Genomic DNA, 20424 nt, shown 5'->3' with positions numbered 1-20424 from the left:
CAGCTCCTGGTTGCATCACAAAAGCAACAATCACGATCATGTTGCACGTAATTCATGGTGGATAAATAATAAATGGGAAAAATAAACATGGACATGTTTCCAAATGAGCTCCTAACAATAAATTCTACAAAAAAATAATGTGAATTATGACATATCCCTCCCACTAAGGGGCACACTTATGATGGGACCATCAGATTTAAAATGAGACTGACAATGTTATTAGCAAGCAATTTTGAGTTGTGGATATTGTAGCTGGGACCCTTGAATGTTCTTCACTATAATCATGCCAGTCAACCAGATATTCATCTCAGGAATCACGCTTCCCGGAGTCTGACATCTTATGGACCTCATATTCTTGATGATCGCCAACAACAACATGAGTAGTGAGGTAGACAGGGGAGAAAATCTACAAGTGTGGACAAACTTAAGGTGGGATATATGTAAGGAAGAATGCATTCTCAGATGGAAAGGAAGGACCAGTTTATATATGACTGGAGTCACACACCAGAGAATGCTATGTGGTCCAATGAACCTTGGACCCAACTTTCGAGGCGGAAATTTTAGATGGATATTATGGCGTACAAGTCACACCTTCTGTCCTAGCTGTAATACGGGATGAAGATGCCTCCATGTGTCCACAAAGGATTTACAGACCGAATTAGCCTGCAATAACCCCATCCTTTAAGTGATGAGACAGAGTCTCTGAGTTTATTGCGAGTGGTGAAAGGACCAGGAGATGATAACATGAACTGGACTCATTGTCAGTGCCGAGCAAAGCCAAAACCAGGCAATGAAAAACATACCGAGCAACCAAAGGACTGGGGCAAAGTCAGAGGCAGACTATAGATCGAAACTGAAACGAACATACCACTTTGCCAGCTTAGAATTGAAACTAACTAATACTAAAGATTGTTTTGATTTTTTATCCAACTGAAGGATATTTTCGACATGCGCAATACCTTATGTACATCGGAACTTCCAGTTTTATCACGAGAATGACAATTATGGTCACGTTACCCATAATTTGTGCCATGTGTAGCAGTTACGGCGTTTGTCCACCTCTTGAACCCTCAGGTACCACTCTTCAGACCAGGTGAAAGTATAATAACTATTTATTTCATTATTATAATGTGCACAAAGCACTACACACACCACACTATTCATAAATCAATAACTATTTTCCAATAACCAATCCTCCTCGCCCAGACACGTCGCCACCCTACCTCCCAGCTCAGCTCAATGTTCTGGGCTTCCCACAATCCTTTTATAGCCCCTGACCCGGAAGTGGTTCCTGGCCAAACCCACAAGTCCGTTTTCCTTCCGGGTCAGGGCAAACAGTCCTTTTCATCCCGGGAGCACGTCGCTTCCTCCAGTCACGTGACTGTGACGCACTCCCGGGTTATAGGGCATGCAAGAGCCCACTAGCCCCCTTACAGTGACTCCCGGTGGCCCCCAAGGTATCCAGCAGGGCTGTGTGTACAAACTACAGAGTCCATGAGGCCCTGCTGGAAGTCGGGGCACCATCATGCTGTCCGGAGGGCTCCTCCTAGCGGCCTGGGGGTGGCGACCGGAGTCCATAGCCGGTCGTCCATCACACATGTAAATAATTAATGGGAAAAATTAAAATAAACGCTCAAACGAGTTCCAAACTGTGAAAAATAATATGTGTTATGACAGGAAGGCTGCAGTTGTTGATCTTGTCACCTGAGAATGTCCGATTGCATGACTAGAAATTGCAGAGGATGACAAATTACATGAATTCATGACTACTTTGGTTTCACCTTTCCAAAATATTCGGAGCCCACCCCTTATTCTTACAGCCAATAATGGGATGCCTGACAGAGCAGGAACTGTACAAATGCATTCCAGGTCTGGTGAGTTCAGTCTTGACCATTCTTTTCTTGTCTTTTCATTCTGCTGTGGTACATAAAACATGAGACATTTACACAGATGAGACTCTCTACTGGTTGCACTCCTTTGTTCCTGAATTATGTGTATTGTAATTCCAGGTGAGCACTTATTGGTTGTCACCTCTCACGTGTACACAGAGCCCGCCCCAATGACAAAATCAGACTTGGGGTGAGTTACAGACTTGTTGGACTGAGTCTGTGGGGATGTCAGACTCAATGGCCCCCTGATTTGCTAGGATTACGTAAATGAAATCTGCGACTCAAACTCACTGGAAAAATTGTGTGGTGTGATGGAGGATTGAGAGTTGCCAGCCCATATACCCTGGATAGCATCTTCTCTGTTGAGAAGTTGACCTATTTTCTTCTCTTAATTTGGTGGTAAGTTATTATAACAAATGTGCAGTGAGATGTTTCAGGTAAGGAAGATGGAGGTTTGGAGGTAACATAACTTTTGAAGGGTAGAACTTTTGAGGTCCAGTAGATCTACTCATTAATTACAGAGACGTGTCACATGTGGATTAGCATGTGAGTACGAATTTCACTGGACTCTGTATATGGGATAATAAAGAACCCTACAATGAATGATGTGTTCATTGCCTCGCCAGATTCTGTCAAAATCAAAGAAAGTCTGAGCATTTTTATATAGGAGGACGTGGAAAAATATGAAAATACTGACCTGTTCAAAGCCATCCATTGTCTACAAAATAACATAAACCTAGAAAGGTTGTGTAAGAAACGGAATTCTCTCCGAGAATGCACAGATGTTTTCAAGTGCTCATTGTATTAACACCAATCTTGACCAGAAACAAAAGGCAACACACCCCAAGTGGGCTACTCCACATCTCAGTGGAATAAACAGTGCAAAATGTACTGCTGTGTGTTAAAGAAATTAGCCATTAACAAGTACTTTATCAAAGGAAATGGACATTAGCAGACGCTTCCCCTCATTCAGCTCTTTCTAAGGTCATCTGTTCAAATGATTTGTTTTAGTGTTTATGTTCTTCTTTTAACAACATAGCAACTGCTTCTGACTTGTTTGAAAAATGTTGTGTTTGGGAATCTGAAGTCAGCCTAAGCAGCTTTGGGGATGTGGGAGTCAAGCCAACAGGGGGAGAACGGTAAAAACACCAGACCAGAGCAACCTGCTTAATCCACAGGACTTGTACAAGGTGACAGAACCTCTTCAAACTACACGGGGCACAAGACAGTAAACAGCCCTGGAGGGGACACCACGTCATGTCAAGGCCCGCCGACATTCAGTCCGACATTTGTACTTGCAAACTGCTAACTTCGATGCACAAGTCAGGTTAACCAACTTCAGGATGTGGGAGGAAACCCAAACAAGCATGAGGAGAATAGTCTACTCCATTGTATTCAATTAAACCATAATATATCAGAGCATTCTGAGGCCCATTGAATTCAGTTGAGGATACCAGTGTGGCAAAACTGGCTACAAGGGGCACAAGGCAATTCTGTTATATTCTGCCTTAGGCTCTTTGAGTAGGCCAGTGTTTCTCAACAATTAAGTATTTGCGACCTGAGCTTTCATAACAGTTTTAATCGCTACGCCCTAACGTTTTTTTTGAAACACTAATGAAATTTATTCCTATATTTTTTGCTGTCGATACACCTCTACAAGTTTAAAATTTCCCTACAAATAGCGAAAATTACTCCACATATGGCAACATTCGTGCCCTCTTTTTTGTTAGGGGGGCACGCCCCACAGTTTGAGAACCGCCGGAGTAGGGAGAATCATGATATATAAAAGAATTATGAATTAGTATTATTGTGTTATATTATATTACACCACTCAATAGCATACCATATCATCCATCCATCCATTTTCCAACCCGCTGAATCCGAATACAGGGTCACGGGGGTCTGCTGGAGCCAATCCCAGCCAACAGAGGGCACAAGGCAGTGAACCAATCCCGGGCAGGGTGCCAACCCACCGCAGGACACACACAAACACACCCACACACCAAGCACACACTAGGGCCAATTTAGAATCACCAGTCCACCTAACCGGCATGTCTTTGGACTGTGGGAGGAAACCGGAGCGCCCAGAGGAAACCCACGTAGACACGGGGAGAACATGCAAACTCCACGCAGGGAGGACCCGGGAAGCGAACCCAGGTCCCCTGGTCTCCCAACTGCGAGGAAGCAGCCCTACCCACTGCGCCACCGTGCCGCCCATACCATATCATAACATTCTCAAAGCCATTTAATATAAAATTGAGAGTTACAACATGGCAGAGCCTGTTTGAACTGCATGGGACACAAGGCAGGAAACAGTGCGGCAGAGGGAGTCAGGTCATTTCAAAACCCACCAACGCACAATACGATAGTCACATAAGTGCTAATTGGGGAGCTCAAGTCCACCAAACCAGCTTTGGGAGTGTCAAAGAAAAAAATGAGAGCATCCAGAAGAAAACCCACACGGACATAGGGAGAATATTCTGTTCTATACTATTGTACAACATTCTATTCTATTTTATTCTATTCTACAAGCTTGTATCCTACAGCATTCTATTCTAGAGAATTTTATTGCATTCTATTCTGCTCTACTCTATTCTATTCCATAATATCATATTGTATTCTTTCCTACTCTTTTCTACAGTATTTTGTTATTCAACATTCTATTCTATTCTATAGTATTATATTGCAATCTTTCTATTGTATTCTACAGTATTTTATTCTGCAACATTCTATTCTATTCCAAAGTTTTTTTTTATATTACACCATAGTATACCATAAAATATCGTAGCATTCTGGATCCCATTTAATTCAATTGAGGGTCACAGTGTGGCAGAGCCTGTTCTGGTTGCACTGGGCACAAGGCAGGAAAAGCTCAGGAAAGGGGGCCAGTTTATGTCAAAGCCCACAGTCACACTCAAACAGTGACTGCTTATTTGGAATCACAATGAACACACGAAGAATGCTCTATTCTATTCTATTCTATTCTATTCTATTCTATTCTATTCTATTCCATTCCATCTGAACTAGTGTAGTGCTGAGGTGTCACTCATTGCATGGCTGCACTTGGGTCCTAATCTGGGGATCCTAAATTGATCTTTCATTTGGTTGGTGCGGCAATGTGCTGTATCAGTGTGCGCTCCTAACCTCCTCCTGCTCCTATTCTATTCTATTTTACAACAGAATAGAATTCTGTTCTGTTAATTTAAATATTATAATCACGTCCTAATGTGCTCAATTCCATGTTACATTACGCCATACTATACCACAGCCTAACATCCAATTGCACATCATACCATTTTCTGACCTGTTTAATCCCTTTGAGTGTCTCAGAGTGTCAGAGCCTATTGTGTCTGCGCTGGGCACAAAGCGTGAAACTGGGCATCAGTCTTACACTGGGCCCAGTCAAGTAGTCAGTGCCAATCTATAACGACATACAAAACAGAAAAATGGAAAATGTCTGCATGCAGGAACTAAACCCAGAACACTGGATCTGTGAGGTAGCAGTGCTAACTATGGTGCCACCCAGGAATGGCACAATATAATATAAAATGTACTTTAAGAGAAAATATGTCTACCCTTTACAGCTGGGCTTCACCAATCTGCAGGCATTTAAAAAAAAAATAAGCCACCACACAGGACAGAAAACAAAAGGGCGCAGATTTTCCAGCTCCAGTACCGCTAGCTAACTGAGTGTGACAACATGGGTGGAGGGCTGCTGTTTGTTCAGCTGTGTGCTAATGTCTTGTGGTAACTCTGGACTTCTCTCGTGAAGCTTTTATCGCTGGAGACATATCTGATCTAATTATTCCAGTAATTGGACATATTAGTAACAGAATTCTGCTGAGCAGCACAACCCGAAATAGTAACAGTAAGCAAGCAACACACTGGAGGCCAGTCCAACAGTCCATTATGGTCACAGGAATGGAGATCATTACATAGCTGCGTGGGTGGACAGTCCAGTCCCCCTCATCTGTGGCACCTTGTCGTCGCAGTCCCCTTTTTCTGGTCACCAGCTACACCTCATTACATTTGTTGTGAATGTGAATCATACCTTGAGATTTTGATCTGAAGTTTCATGTCCAGCTTCACCAACCCTGCAGCTCTACCTCTGTTGCTCAGACAAGTCCACAGGTCGTCTTCACCATAACTTCTCCATTCACTTTTAAAAAAAGACCCTCAGCTCCATAGACGTCGGCACGGTGAGCGACCAAAGCACATTTATATTTAACGCGGCCCATTCGAGTGGCATATTGATGTTCTAATAGTCAATAAGTGGCAGTGTTTGGCCAGTGTCACCTCTCTGATAATGTCACTGCAGAGGCTGTGAGACTCTGCCGAAGGAAGAAGAGCTGTGCCTGTTACTACTAACATGAAGAGGAAGAAAAGGAGAAGATAGAGTGTCAGACCTGTTGACCAAAAGCAGTGAAGGAAGGGCGAGTGGGATATTTTCATGACTTGGGGGGCCTACATAAGCTGACGCATGCTTTTCCATGTCTTCCACATAGTTAGAAATCATTTCCTTGCATGGCGGTGTGTCTCCAATGCTAGCGCCATTTTCGCCGTGTGGTCCTCCGCATCAACTATAAACTAGGCTTCAGCTATGAGTAAGCAAATAAGCTGCTAACGGACTGAAAGGTCTCCTCTTGTTTCTAAAAGTTGGTACACGGGTACACTGTAGCAGAGGCGGCCTTAGGGGTGTGCGGGGGCCTAGGGCTGACCAACCCCACGCGGGGCCAGTTATGTCAAACGCTGTTACCGGTATGTGTGGACTATAAATTTGCGCGCAACTTTAATAAAAATAATGTTAACATACACCGGATTTTCTCATTACAGTATTCAGCAAAATTTTTGCAAGATAACACACAGACTTTATCAAAATATAACGATGCAATCTATTTAAAAAGTGCACCTAGATCTCTTCCACTCATGGTGTCGACAGCAATATGGCTAAACCAGTAATAAAACATTGCTGTGCGTTCCACGACCAAATACTTCCCGCACTGTTTCATCTCGGCCAACTGAAGTAAACTGAACCTAAGACTCGGCTAAGAAACAATGGTAGGCTCCCCGGACATGATGGAGTCATAAGCGACAAGCCATCAGTTTTTCCCAAGTCAAAACAGAAGCCAACACAGCGACTAATGGGCTGTAACTATTTTAGGAAGGGATTATACTGGTGACCCTTTTCGGGCCATGAAGGTGTACAGAATTTGACCGTGAACATTTTAAAAGGGTTCCTCGTAGAAACATCTCAGATATATATATATATACTGGAGAATATAATTTGACAAATCCACTCGAACGGGACACGCTGACTTCAAAATGCCGCTCTTGCACTGTAGTAATCCCACAGGGAATATTGTCTTTTTGCATTACCTTTGGTGGTCAGAGTGCACGGTCAGCCATTGTAAAACGCCCCTGGAGTAATTTTCATGTTAAGGGCCCAACAGAGTAGGTTCTTAAGTTTATGGGCCAAACACTATAATGCAGGGGTGTCCAACTCAGGCCCTGGTGGGCAGCAGTGGCTGCAGGTTTTCATTCTAACCAGCTCCTTAATTATTGAGTCGTTTTTTGCAGCTGATTCATTTGTTTTGCCTTCATTTTAATTGACGTGACGCAGACCCCTTAGTTGTTTCTTTTTCCTTAATGAGCAGCCAAACAATAATGAGGCACTAAACAAGCCAGCTCACCTGAAAATAAAGAAAGGTGAAGGTCTTGGTCATGTTGGTCTGCTCAGGTCACCAAAACATCTTGATGGTGGTCTTATAAAAAACAGAAAATCAACAGAACGAGAGCAGGAACAAATCATGATATTCAATAATGCCTTTAATTAACAGCAAGAATTAAAAAACTGGTTGGAGTTTGACGTTCAATTTAACTGGTTATCTGTTGGCTCGTCTCACATCTCATTTCTGTTTGGCTGCCATTTAATGAAGAAACAAATCAATTCAGAGGACTGAATCCTTAAAAACAGGGCTATTAAAAGAAAGGGGGAAGGAGTTAATTAGCAATGAAAACTGATCACTGATTAAGAAAAGTTTTAGAACGAAAACCTGCAGCCCATCAGGCCCCTGCTATAATGGAAATGCGGGTCCAGGAAATGGCTGGACGGGTGTAATTAAGACATCTGAACAAATGGGGATTGTTATGGTGTATAAAATATACAAATTATTCTCTATATTTTTATTATTATATTTTACTCAATCCCAACAAGATGAATTCAGAGGTAGGACACTTGTATAGACATTACAATAAAAAAGGCATATCCTCTTCCGTTACATCTCGCTTTTATAACAGTTGTTCACAGCATAGTGCTAAAATGGTTTTACAGCCTGGGAAAGGAAGACTGAGCCGATACCTCAGGATATTGATTACTAAATGGATGGACATCTGGGACAACAATTTGGTTTACAGTCTGGGAAAAGATAGATGAAAGAGTCTGAGCAAAATTCATCCATCGTATTGACAGCCAGCCAATCAAGTGCATGCAACAATTATGTGTTGTGAAACCACGGCATGAAACTTTATAATAAATATGCCTCATTTGAAAGCAACGTCAGAAGAGAAACAGCGACGATGGAAGAGCGACGTCAGAGAAGAAAACAAAGACACGTATGACCAGTTTTCATCTGATCATCAGCTAACAGCATTTTCATGAACTTTGTTTGCAAAATCAAACACTGCCCTGGGACATTCCATCTTGTCATCTCTACTTTTTTCATAAGCTTTTCTAAAGACTATATATATATTCAGACTTTTCTATCCTGCAGTGGGTTGGCACCCTGCCCGGGATTGGTTCCTGCCTTGTGCCCTGTGTTGGCTGGGATTGGCTCCAGCAGACCCCCGTGACCCTGTGTTCGGATTCAGCGGGTTGGAAAATGGATGGATGGATGGACTTTTCTATCAGTCTTATTTTCTATTATTCTTTGTTCCAGTGGTATTATTATTATTATTCCTGTAATAAATACCACGCTGCTTTTAACTTTCTATGCTTTATCTTAATATCTATAGAGTGATTGAAATAATAAGTTAGATTTCTTTAAGCACCTGGTGCAGCTGGACGTTTGCCATACGCTTTGTGCTGCGAGGTTTATTAAGGCTGAGGGTGAGAGCTCCACCCAATAGTAGGGAACAGGACGTCAAGTAAGGCGTTCTTGTCTGATAAATGGCCGATAGTCAAGAGTGCTGAGCCTTTGTATGTTTAAATGTATTCTTGGAGACCAAAAGTAATATTTAGGTCTGAGATATCTTTAAAACATCATATGTTGTTCGTGCTGATAATAAGTAAGTCTCTTGAAGTGCTGAGTGACAGGCTGTGTTATTCCTAAAGCACTTGTGTGGTTTAAAGTGCTAAAGGTTAATCAGTGTGTGTGTGTCATTCATGGGGCACTGTTGTGGTTAGGGTCTGTGTGTATGCGTATAGCTGTGTACAGTATGTGTGTTGTGGGCTGTGCCCAGCCGGGACGCCTGGAAGGACCGGGGAAGGCAGCCGCCCTGGTTTGTATGGGGGCCATGGGAACTGAGCATGGAAGCTCAACACTGTAGGGGCCCGTGGCCACCGTCAGGGGGCGCCTGGAGAATTGAGGAGTCCTGGATGTCAACACTACCGCCACACCCGGAAGTGCTGCCAAAAGGATTACCAGGGACACCTGGAGTGCCACAGGAAGATCGTCAGAGGGGACCTGAAGCACGTCCGTGTGGGTATAAAAGAGGCCGCCTTCCTCCAGTCATGAGCCGGAGTCGGGATGAAGAGGACAAAGCTCGGGAAGGAGGAATGGAGGTGGCGGATGGAAGGGAGACCCATTGGAAGGCCCGGACTTAAGGGTGATTAGTGCTGGGGCCCTGTGTGCTGTGCAGGACTGTTTTGTGGACTTTTATGTAAATAAACTTGTGTGTGTTGGACTTATCGGTGTCTGCCTGCCTGTGTCTGGGCTGAACTTCCACAATGTGTTCATCTTAAAGTGCAACAGTAGACCAACCCGATAACAAACTTGACGAGTACACTTACCCTTGAAGGAAAAACAGGTAAAGGGTTAGTAAAGGGAAATACTACGATAATACAGGGGTGGACAGGCCCTTCAGCCCCACAAGCTCACCCATCCACTTTTGTTCCCCAATATGATGAACGCCACATAAAGCTCTGCACAAAGCACTGAGTGTAACAGGACCATACATGGAAGTGCAATGAAAGGACTGCTTTATTAACCACCAGACGACAAAACAAAAAAGCAGGCCATTGTTATTTATCATTGTCCGCTCCGCCAGCCGGTGGGGGTCTGAGTGTTTTTGTAGCGCTGCCAGTTTTTCAGGTACTTTTGGCGCTCACTGCGGGCTATTCTAGACCAGCAATGGTGTTTAAATATAAACTCAGACGACACATGGAAGTAACGCAGTGGAGTCGGATTCCCAGTTGAACAGCAGATTCCCTTTTTTGCAGATGGGTCAGTGAGGGTCCCGTGCCGCGGCCGCGTGCTTCTCTTCCCTGATGCTGAGACTCATCACTTCCAGAGCTGTGAATTTTTTCGGTTTACTACAATTCCCTTGGTGAAAACCAAAAAAAAAAACAAGATTTCCTCTCTGACCTAATGCTTCTGAGAAAATGAATGCCACATGCGGAAAGAAGGGGGGATAAAAAAAAAGGAAAGGATGTTTAAAAGCAGCGTGTGAGTGTGTGTGCCGCCCTGCCTGGCTGGGACTCTTTGTCGAAACAGGAAAGCCAGCAGAAAGCTCCATCGACTCCTGAAGGCGCGGAGTGTAACCCAGGATATACGGGGTCCCAGTGATTAAACACTTCGAGAGGAGGAAGAAGAAGAAGGCTTCACTTGGGCTCCGCTTGTCCTTTCCACCTACAAAGCTAAGGACTTGTTTTGTTAAGCGCTTGAATTTCTTTTTTTTGTGTGTTTGTGTTGCGTGTTTGTCATATAAACTTTCACCTCGATGGCCAGGATGACCCTGAGGTCAGTGAATCAGAGGGGCTCGCAGCCTTTTTAACGCCAGCACATTTTGCAGCATTGCTCATGGAATCTAACAGTCAGACGATGAAGAAGCATTCTGCTGGAATTTTAATCGCCCTCCAGCTGGCTGTGCTGGCAGCGGGGCAGCAGCAGAGTAAGATGTTCTGCTTCACGGGCAGCTGCTACAGCGTTCATGAAGAAGCCACAAACTTTCCGACGGCGAAAACCGCCTGCGACGCCTATGGAGGCCACCTCATGACCATGAGGTCGATGCCAGCCGACTTCTTGAGGTCGCTGTCTGGCGAGATCCGGAAGAGGAGTTTCTGGATTGGACTTTATCTGCCCAGGGGTCGCTGCGTGGATGATTTGAAGAAGCTGAGGGGCTTTCGGTGGGTAACTGGGGGCGAAAGCACCGAGTTTTCAAACTGGAAGGAGACCCCTTTCACGTGTGAGGAGAGCTGTGTCTCGGTTTCTGAAGAAGTGCGGTGGCAGCAGAGGTCGTGTCTGGAGAAGGCGGACGGATTCTGGTGTGAGTACAACTACAGTCGTGCCTGCAATCCTCAGGTGCTGCAAAATGCCTCCTTCCAATACGCCGGGGTGCCAATCAAAGAACTTATGGCAGTGCCCCTCGGGACCGTAGGTTTGTTGAGCACGGGGTATAAATATTATTGTGCCAACAGGAGCAGTGGTAATGCCGAATGGCTACAAGCTCCTTGGAGCTGCCAACACGAATTGGGAGGATGCAGCTCTGGTTGTGAAATGGAGGGCAGCCAACCTAAGTGCATCTGCCCTGAAGGACAACTGCTACAGGAGAACCGAGTCACGTGTGAGATACCCGATCCATGCCGGGGCAACCCGTGTGAACATATCTGTGTCCCTGAGAGGGACAGCTACAGATGCCTGTGCCGAGAGGGTTATACACTGGACAAGGGCGGCTCAAAATGCAGGGACGTGGATGAGTGTAAACAGGGGCACGTGTGCCACCCCAGTCAGGCGTGTACTAATACCCCGGGCAGCTACCGGTGCGACTGCCGGCCTGGTTTTGAACTGGTGGATGGCAAGTGTGAAGATGTTGACGAGTGCTCCTCGGCGCCTTGTGAGCAGGAATGCCAGAATACAGCGGGCGGGTACCAGTGCTCTTGTTTTGAGGGTTACGCTCGAAACGCAAAAGGAGATTGCGTTGTCTACTGCAACTCGAGCCAATGTCCGCCAGAATGTGACCCCAACTTCCAGGACTCTTGTACCTGTCCGAATGGATACATAATAGACGAGGAGAATGGTTCTTATGTATGCCTTGACATCGACGAGTGTGATAGCCAAACATACTGTGACCAGCTGTGCAGTAACACCTTTGGAAGCTACATATGTTCATGCACTGATGGATTCCAACTCCACAGTGATGGCTTTAACTGTTTCCCGATTGACGACGAAGGCTCAGGGTTCACAACATTACCGACAGTATTCACAGTCACTGCCACTCCGACGGCCAACGTCACAACGGTAAAAGTTGTCATACTGCCATCTGTCCTCCTTGGGATCATAGCTTGCGTCCTCGTGGTGACCATATTGGTGGCCTTGCTGGTCATCTGCATTGTGAAGCGAAAAAGAAAGCAGCACGCGTCACTAAACAGCAAAGACGACTCTTAACGAGTAGCCGGTGTGCCGCCATGGCTGCTTCCAATCTGACATTTGACAACTGCAGTCCAGCCGCAAAGAAAAGTAACTGTGCGAGTTGAAAGAAAAGAAGCAATAAAACATTCACGATTTCCGATGCGTCTGCTGCAAACGTGGAGCCTGACATTGTCCAGTGCGTGTAACACTAAGAATGGCTTATAAATCCTCTTTTTTTTTTACTTCTGTAGATTCCAGTGTAAGTTTATTATACATTAATTATTTTTTTAAATGTCTTTTAATGTGGCTGCAATGTTTATTTAATTACGGGGAGCATCATGGGTAATATCCTACAACCCGACTCTAGGTAAGTGGGTTTGAAAAGCGGATGGATGGATTATGTGAGATCAAACAAAGACCCCCTAGCTTCAAAAAAGGGCTGGGGTACGAGTTGGTGACCCTGTTTAAGTGGTGGACTGAATAGGAAATACACGAGAGGGTGCAAAAATGTATCGGCATGCCATTCAGAAAGGAACAAAGTTGCTGAGCGGGCAGATCTGTCTAGCTCTGGTGTTGGCCATTTTCTAACCCAATTAATCCAGACCAGGGTCTGTAGGGGGCTGCTGGAGCCAATCCCAGAATGCATAGGGCACATGGCAGGAACAAACTCTACACATAGCACCAGTCCATCTGAGGGCAAACACACGCACACACTCAGACCAGGGTCATGGTGGATTTTGGGCGGGGTGGAGCCTATCTCATCAAGGGCACAAGGCAGGAACAAACCCTGGGCAGGGTGCCAGTCCATCTTAGGGTGTACACACACACACACAAACACTAGGGTCAATTTAGGGGTCCGTAGGTGATGGTCCTCAAATGAATGCCCACTTCTGGTTGGCTTTGGGATTTTTGTTGTGCCAGCCGGGAAGGGAAGGGGCTTTGTGGCAGAAGCGGTAGTTTGTGGTCCAGCTGGTGAGCCCCTGAATGGCAATTAGGAAAGTAGATGGTGGCAGTGACAACAGGGTGTTTCCAGAGCCCCTCAAGATGTCTCCTAAGTGCACCTGCTTTACAATGTTTAGTTCTGCTGTCAGTACAGAGTACAGAGAAATTCTTATCTGTGTCTCTGGTGGTAACTGCTTTATTTTTGAGGTGTCCAAAGTTCTACAACTACTGAATTAACAAGGCTGTGGCATCTAGGGGCCATCTTGCACCCCTAAGCCCAGAAGCAAATGACCACAAATCAGGCTCTGGTCTCAAAAGATAATTTTATTAAGGCATTGTACATTTGTTATAAATGGAAACAATGATGCCAAGCAAGAAGAAATGTATTCCCTTCCCTTTTTCCTTCGCCTACTCTTCCCCAGATGAGCTTCGTCTTCCACCACTTCCGACTCTGACTCCACAGGTGAGATGGAGGGGATCCTTGTAAAGCTGGACCACTAGAGTCCTTCTGGCACATCACCACCATAGTCAGAAGCTCTTCCAGGCCAGGAGGTCTAGCTGAAGACCTCCAGATCTCTGTGATTCAGAGAGAAGTGTCTAGCTGCAGACGCAGCTGAACTGTCATTCAGGATCAGATTGCTAGTTTGAGACAAAGCGAAACTCCTACATGACATGCCCATTACAAGACACGCCTGCTCAATAGCTGGCATTGCTCCTGAGTCACAAAACCTTCCCACAACCGCAATCAGACGTTTCATGAGAACATCTCACGGGGTACACCTTGAAATGAGCGTATTGAGAAAGAAACAAATGACTGGGCAACCTGACTGACGTGCAAAGCAAAGGGTGCTGAACTACATCAGGTATGAGCAATTTGGGTGGCTCATCAAAGGAGAAGCGCTCTGGAGGTCTGCATTTGGAGTGTATTGTCTCTAGTGGCACCCGAGGACCCCAACAAGGCTACCCTCCAGAAACTTCAATTCCTATGCAGCCCAGTGGGTGTGCAAATGGGAGCTGGGGTGGTGCCACCCAGTATAATAAGGGGAAACCCACACCCCTGGGAGGTAGTCTTCCTCTGTCCTTCCACTACACCAGTCTCTAAAATAGGAAAGGGAATGGCAACCAACCAGGCTGGGATGTCTGTCCATCTGCAGTGTGCATCCAGGTTGCCCTCCCGGACAGATAATGGAACACCACCCATTTAGGCTGGGATGCCAGTCCATCCATGTCATCCATTATAATAGAGAAGGAGTAGCTGTACTGTAAAGCTTTATGAATGGGCCAATTTAGAAAATTCTTTTCCTGTTTTACAGTGACTTTTTCTGAAATCGAGGGCAGTTTTATGTTGTTGTTACTTTTTTACCTTCAGGGACAAAGTTTAATTGATTAATCTTAAGTTATTTTCGTCCCACAATGCCATTTTTGTTTTGTCTATATGCGCCCCCATTTCACAGATTGTGTTGTTATGACGCATCTCTTGGTTTTCAGGGGTGCAGTCCTGCTCGTCGTGACATCTGACATCATTTACGTGACAGTTTAAACACCGACACTCCTCTCACTATCCAAGATTTGCATAACAAAACCCATACATTCCTTTTCTGTGTGTGTTTTTTTCAAGTTTTTTGAATCCTTGAATATGATCTTTGGTATGTGACGGACAGTGGGGACAGACTGGTGTTCTGGTCAAGATGAACTCCATTCCCTTACCTGGCCACGAGGCTGGGATAGTGGATGGTCAGGGGTAGACAGCCCCCTGTTACTGGGTGAAAACATTCCTGGGCCGGTAAGCTCATTCATGCATCTGCAGAGCATGCTGGGATTTGGAGTCCTGTGGGGCAGCCAGGGAGAGCTGGTAGGGAGGATTTTCCCAGACTTTCCTGGCATGTGTCGCCGTGGGGTGTTGCAGGTCATTGCTCCAATGATTGTGTTTGACCCCCCCATCTCACTCTAACAACCTCAATCAATTCACTTAAATGGGAAAAAGTGGGGCACAGCACCAAACAGGTTGAGGAACACTGAGCTAATTTTAAATAAAAGCAGGGTGAAAATCCAGCTATAGTAGCAATCGGGTTGTGACATTCCACATTTGTGGATACACCGTACATTATTCACGCATGCACGAAACAGTTAGGGGCAGCATCATAAAGTGTAAGGCGGAATATGCATGTGTTAAAGTTCTGCACACGCATGACGCAAATCAGACATGTAACATAAGTCGGGTAGTGACATCTTCATCCAACTTTGGCTGATAACTTGCAAAGCATTATGGTGGCAGGGAATTCAGTTGGTCCAAGCTCTCTGAGGAATTTTAGGGAAGTGTTTGCTGAATTCAGGCAAATTTGCTGCTAAAAATGTTTCAGTGAATTTTGCTGATCCACTATACTTCTCATTTAGTATTTAAGGAACTATCTGTACCAATAAAAAAAGGAAAAATCACTGGAAGTGTGTGTATCCTCACATATAAGACAATCGCTAGATACCCACAGCGAGGTGATGGGGTTTGGCAGAGGGTAGTGGTGGGCCTTATTGTGGAAGACATGCAGCATGAGGTAGTTTTTAAAAAACGCACGGCGCTCCTGTGTACTGATGTGAACGACAGGCATAAAAAGAATTGAATTCATTGAATTACGTGCGCTACGCAGCTGTAGAACAGAACTGTTAAGACAGAAGTGTAGACGAGGCTTTAGGAAGCTGCATTCCTTGTTTGCCATCCATCCATCCATCCATTATCCAACCCGCTATATCCTAACTACAGGGTCACGGGGGTCTACTGGAGCCAATCCCAGCCAAAACAGGGCACAAGGCAGGAAACAAGCCCTGGGTAGTGCGCCAGCCCACCGCAGGGCACGCACACACGCACACACACACCAAGCACACACTAGGGACAATTAGAATCGCCAATGCACCTAACCTGCATGTCTATGGACTGTGGGAGGAAACCCACGCAGACATGGGGAGAACACGCAAACTCAATGCAAGGAGGACCCAGGAAGCAAACCCGGGTCTCCTAACTGCGAGGCAGCAGCGCTACCACTGCGCCACTATGCCACCCTCCTTGTTTTCCACCCCCCCCCCCCCAATAAAATTTTTAGTGATTTTCACATATTGTAATTGCTAAATCACCTGCAGTATTAATTTGAGTGTCAAATTTGCAATTCTGTATGCGAATAAAAACTTACCTGTACCTCCCATTATTACAAAACTAATGTTATACAGGAGAAAAGATTAAACTTCTTTTTCTGTAGCTTTTCCTATTTTTATAAAGGAGCGTTTTTTATTTTTTATTTTTTTAATAGACTTCTCCAGTAGAGGTTTCTCAATGATTTATATGGCCAGATTTAATTCCTGACACAAACCCTCCTCATTTATCTGGGCATGGGACAGTCTTCAAAATGGAGTCTGGGTTAACAGAAGGGATAACATTATTGAGAGAATATTACAAAATTACAAAGGCATTGCAATGTTGACTGAGCCAAGTCTCCACAGCGGTATGGTAGGACCCACTGGCAGTGACATCACTGGTACAGATGCGATGGTCACAAAGGGTGGGACTTCTGTCGAATACATCCTGCTAATTGGTGGATAACACCTGTCAAAATGGCTTGGTGTATTGAGGGCTCACCTTACTACTGTTGTGCCCTTTAGTTATGGTGGGTACAGCTGAAGCCTCTTTCTAGCATAAGACTCCTAGATGAGAGTCATGGACGATGCAGCCTTGCCTGCAGACCTTATGACTCCTCGCAGAATGACCGCCTCACCACTGACTCTCCCTTTCTCCTGTTTTGCTATCACGGTGAGTCATTGGGCCCTGATGTCTCCAACTCAGACTCCTACTTCCATTAAAGACAAAACAAATATAAACTTGAGGCCTCATTTTGCAAGCGTAACTGAACACTGCGCTGATCACCAATGCCAGCCATTTAACAGTTTATATGGCCGCCCGTGAGATTGTGCTGATTCATGGTTAACTCCTTTATGGAGATTCCCAGTTACTTGTTTAAAGTTCAAAAGCAGATTAATCCTGACCAGAGTTACGAGGCTAACTCACCATTCTGGCAGTGCCAGGCCCAACAGGCAGCAGTAAAGTTTTTCCAAATTTCTGTCTCACTGAAGACACTTTTTAAATGGCTTTTCATCTTTTCCAAAAATGTGCCATCCAATTCTGAATGGTTTACCATGGGGCAGTAAGCCATGTGGATGGTAGGGCTGTGCTGTTTACTAGCAATGGAAAAGTACCAAAAAGAAAGAAAATTTTACATGGTATGGTGCCAGCATTTCAGGATTTGTGTTACCAGAACTTAACGTCACTTTTCCTTTCAAATCCCTGACAGTCTCTTATAGCAGTTGTGGAAAAACGTTTGTTTCATTGACTTGATGAAATAAAAGTACACACTTCAACGTGATTGGAAATTCAAAGGGGATCCTCACTATTTGTTTATTTTTTTTTTACATTTTATTGAATTTATTAGGCGGCACGGTGGTGCAGTGGGTAGCGCTGCTGCCTCGTAGTTAGGAGACCCGGGTTTGCTTCCTGGGTCCTCCTTGCATTGAGTTTGCATGTTCTCCCCATGTCTGCGTGGGTTTCCTCCCACAGTCCATAGACATGCAGGTTAGGTGCATTGGCGATTCTAATTGTCCCTAGTGTGTGCTTGGTGTATGTGTGTGCGTGTGTGTGTGTGTGTGTGTGTGTGTGTGTGTGTGTGTGTGTGTGTGTGCTCGCCCTGCGTGGGCTGGAGCCCTGCCCGGGTTTTGTTTCCTGCCTTGCACCTTGTGTTGGCTGGGATTGGCTCCAGTAGACCCCCGTGACCCTGTAGTTAGGATATAGCAGGTTGGATAATGGATGGATGGATGAATTTATTTAAATCCAATAACATTCCATACAAGCAAGTCAAATTTTGCAACACTAGGTTCAAATCACTACTGCTTCAACGTGATTGGGACTTCACAGGGGAACCCCAACCCCCCCACCACCGCTTATTGGTTTAACACAATCATGACTTGACAGGCAGCCACCCCTTATTGCTTTCATGATATCGGGACTTCATGCACCCCCCCCACCTTACTGCTCCGATCACACGATTGGGATTCACGAAGGACCCCCTCCATTGTTTCAACATAATTGCCATTTCATAGGGAAAATTGATTTGACACAACTGGGACTTTATGGGGGAACCCCCCTCCATTATTACTGCAATGCGATCTTGAAGTGGTGCATAGTACGGTGCAATGGTGCGAAGACCAGGGAGGCAAGCGATTGTGTGCTGCATCAGGAAGACTGGCATAAGTGTTTTGGAATTCTCCATTTATTTCTTTGGAACCAATTTGGTGCCAGTACTGATGCCCAAAAGCTGGTATCGATACTAAAATCAAAGTGTTAGTATTGATCCAACACTAGTAGATGCAAACTGAACTAACAATCATTAGACTGTGGTACAGGAACTGAGGTTTCGACTTTGGTCACTGCCATTTGCTCTCAGAGCCTTCCTTGTAGATGAGCAGTTCTGACTGTGACTTCATCAAATCGTAGCGAATAGGCAGTTTATTTTTATCTACTATATAATAAAACAGTAAGGTCTCTGTGTGTGTGTCCTGTCTCTCTGAGCAATCTGATTGGTCAGTTTGGCTTTGGTGATGTTATTGAGATGGGAAATGCAAGTGTGAGACACACAAGGATGGGATGGGAGGCACACTGAGAGTCGCCTTCAAAGATGGGAAGCATAAAAGCGGACAGGAGGCGTCTTGGGTATAATGAGAGTCTGAAAAGGAGGCTTTATACAAACACACTTGAGAGACAGAGTGCTAGTCAAGAGGGGTTCTGACAGACACGGAAACCAAAGAAAGGTACACGTAGGGCAAGAAAAGTTCCCTAAATTTTGAGATTACTCTGTAACCGTCTTAGTAAATACACAATGAAAAGCGTCTGACTGAGTGACTCACACATGCACTCGCTGACTATTTCCCATTTAGTTAAAAAGTGTAAATTTAGCAGGATGGTACATCTAATGCAGTAGCCATCCACTAAGAAGGGACATGTCGATATATCAATATTTAGGGACGAAACTTCCTCTACAAATAGGAAAACTAAATTTCCCAAAATACTCAAAAATCCTTTGACTTGGTTCATTGAAAATTGGTGACATTATAGAAAAAAGAAAATTAGGCAACCCGTGTTTTTGTATTTGTCGATACATGTTTTCATTTGTCAGTATTTATTAATATTAATGCTAACGTACATGCTCTGCACTAAGAGGGGGATTTATGCAAATGAAGGAAGAAGCTGACGGGCTGCACTAACAACAGTACTAACCAATAGGTGTGGACAGACAACTGAGAAGGGGCGGTGTCCTGGACAGGAAAAAAGAGGCGGGATCGTGTTTGGCTTGTGCAGTCAGGTGTGAAACAGAAGGAGAAAGTCTGGCATTTAATCAAGCGTGTTATAAACCTCAAGGTGCTGTGGCTGTGAGTGTAGGTGCTGCTTTACTAGAAGCAAAAGGAGAGGGAGAGACAAGTTAGAAGCGTAAGTGGCCTCCTCTGACCCAAGACCAGCCACAACTGAAATTAACGGGTCCCCCACCAGCTACTCCATGTAATGTACATTCACATCACTCTGAAAGGGGATCTGCAACCCCGACCTTCAAAATTATTTACATTTACATACCTCGTCTGCTAACTTTGAACGGGAATCCACCCCCGTAACCCCACACCACTGTTCAAAATTCTTTACAAATCTATTGCTTCCTGCAGAATGTTAAAAAATACACAAAATTCACACTTCAATGACAAGGTAAACAAATGAAAATCGCCAACATATAATAACGATAACAACATCTACTCAGGTTTCACATTATTCCTACTGATTTTCATTTTAATTCAAATGAAGACGCTTTGCTGTAAAATTGTGTTTTGCATTGACTATCAACAAAAGCCAAGTGACTAGGAAAAGCAGGAATTGATCTGATGCCGGCATGTTCTACTCCCTGACAGTTGTGCATAGCTGTTCCAATGAACTCATACAAATATTGTTATTA

At 44.7% G+C, this 20424-nt stretch overlaps 1 protein-coding gene across 1 annotated transcript; it reads left to right on the top strand.

Moving 5' to 3' along the window:
- Window positions 1-10369: 10369 nt before the first annotated feature.
- Window positions 10370-12693, top strand: LOC114665906 (thrombomodulin-like). Its single transcript, XM_028820565.2, has one exon. The coding sequence runs from the start codon at window positions 10907-10909 to the stop codon at window positions 12488-12490; it is 1584 nt and encodes a 527-aa protein (XP_028676398.1). The 5' UTR covers window positions 10370-10906; the 3' UTR covers window positions 12491-12693.
- The last annotated feature ends 7731 nt before the right edge of the window (window positions 12694-20424 follow it).

Source organism: Erpetoichthys calabaricus, chromosome 15 (genome assembly GCF_900747795.2).
Source record: "Erpetoichthys calabaricus chromosome 15, fErpCal1.3, whole genome shotgun sequence".
NCBI classification, from domain to species: domain Eukaryota; kingdom Metazoa; phylum Chordata; class Cladistia; order Polypteriformes; family Polypteridae; genus Erpetoichthys; species Erpetoichthys calabaricus.
This window is presented reverse-complemented; position numbering and strand designations above follow the sequence as displayed.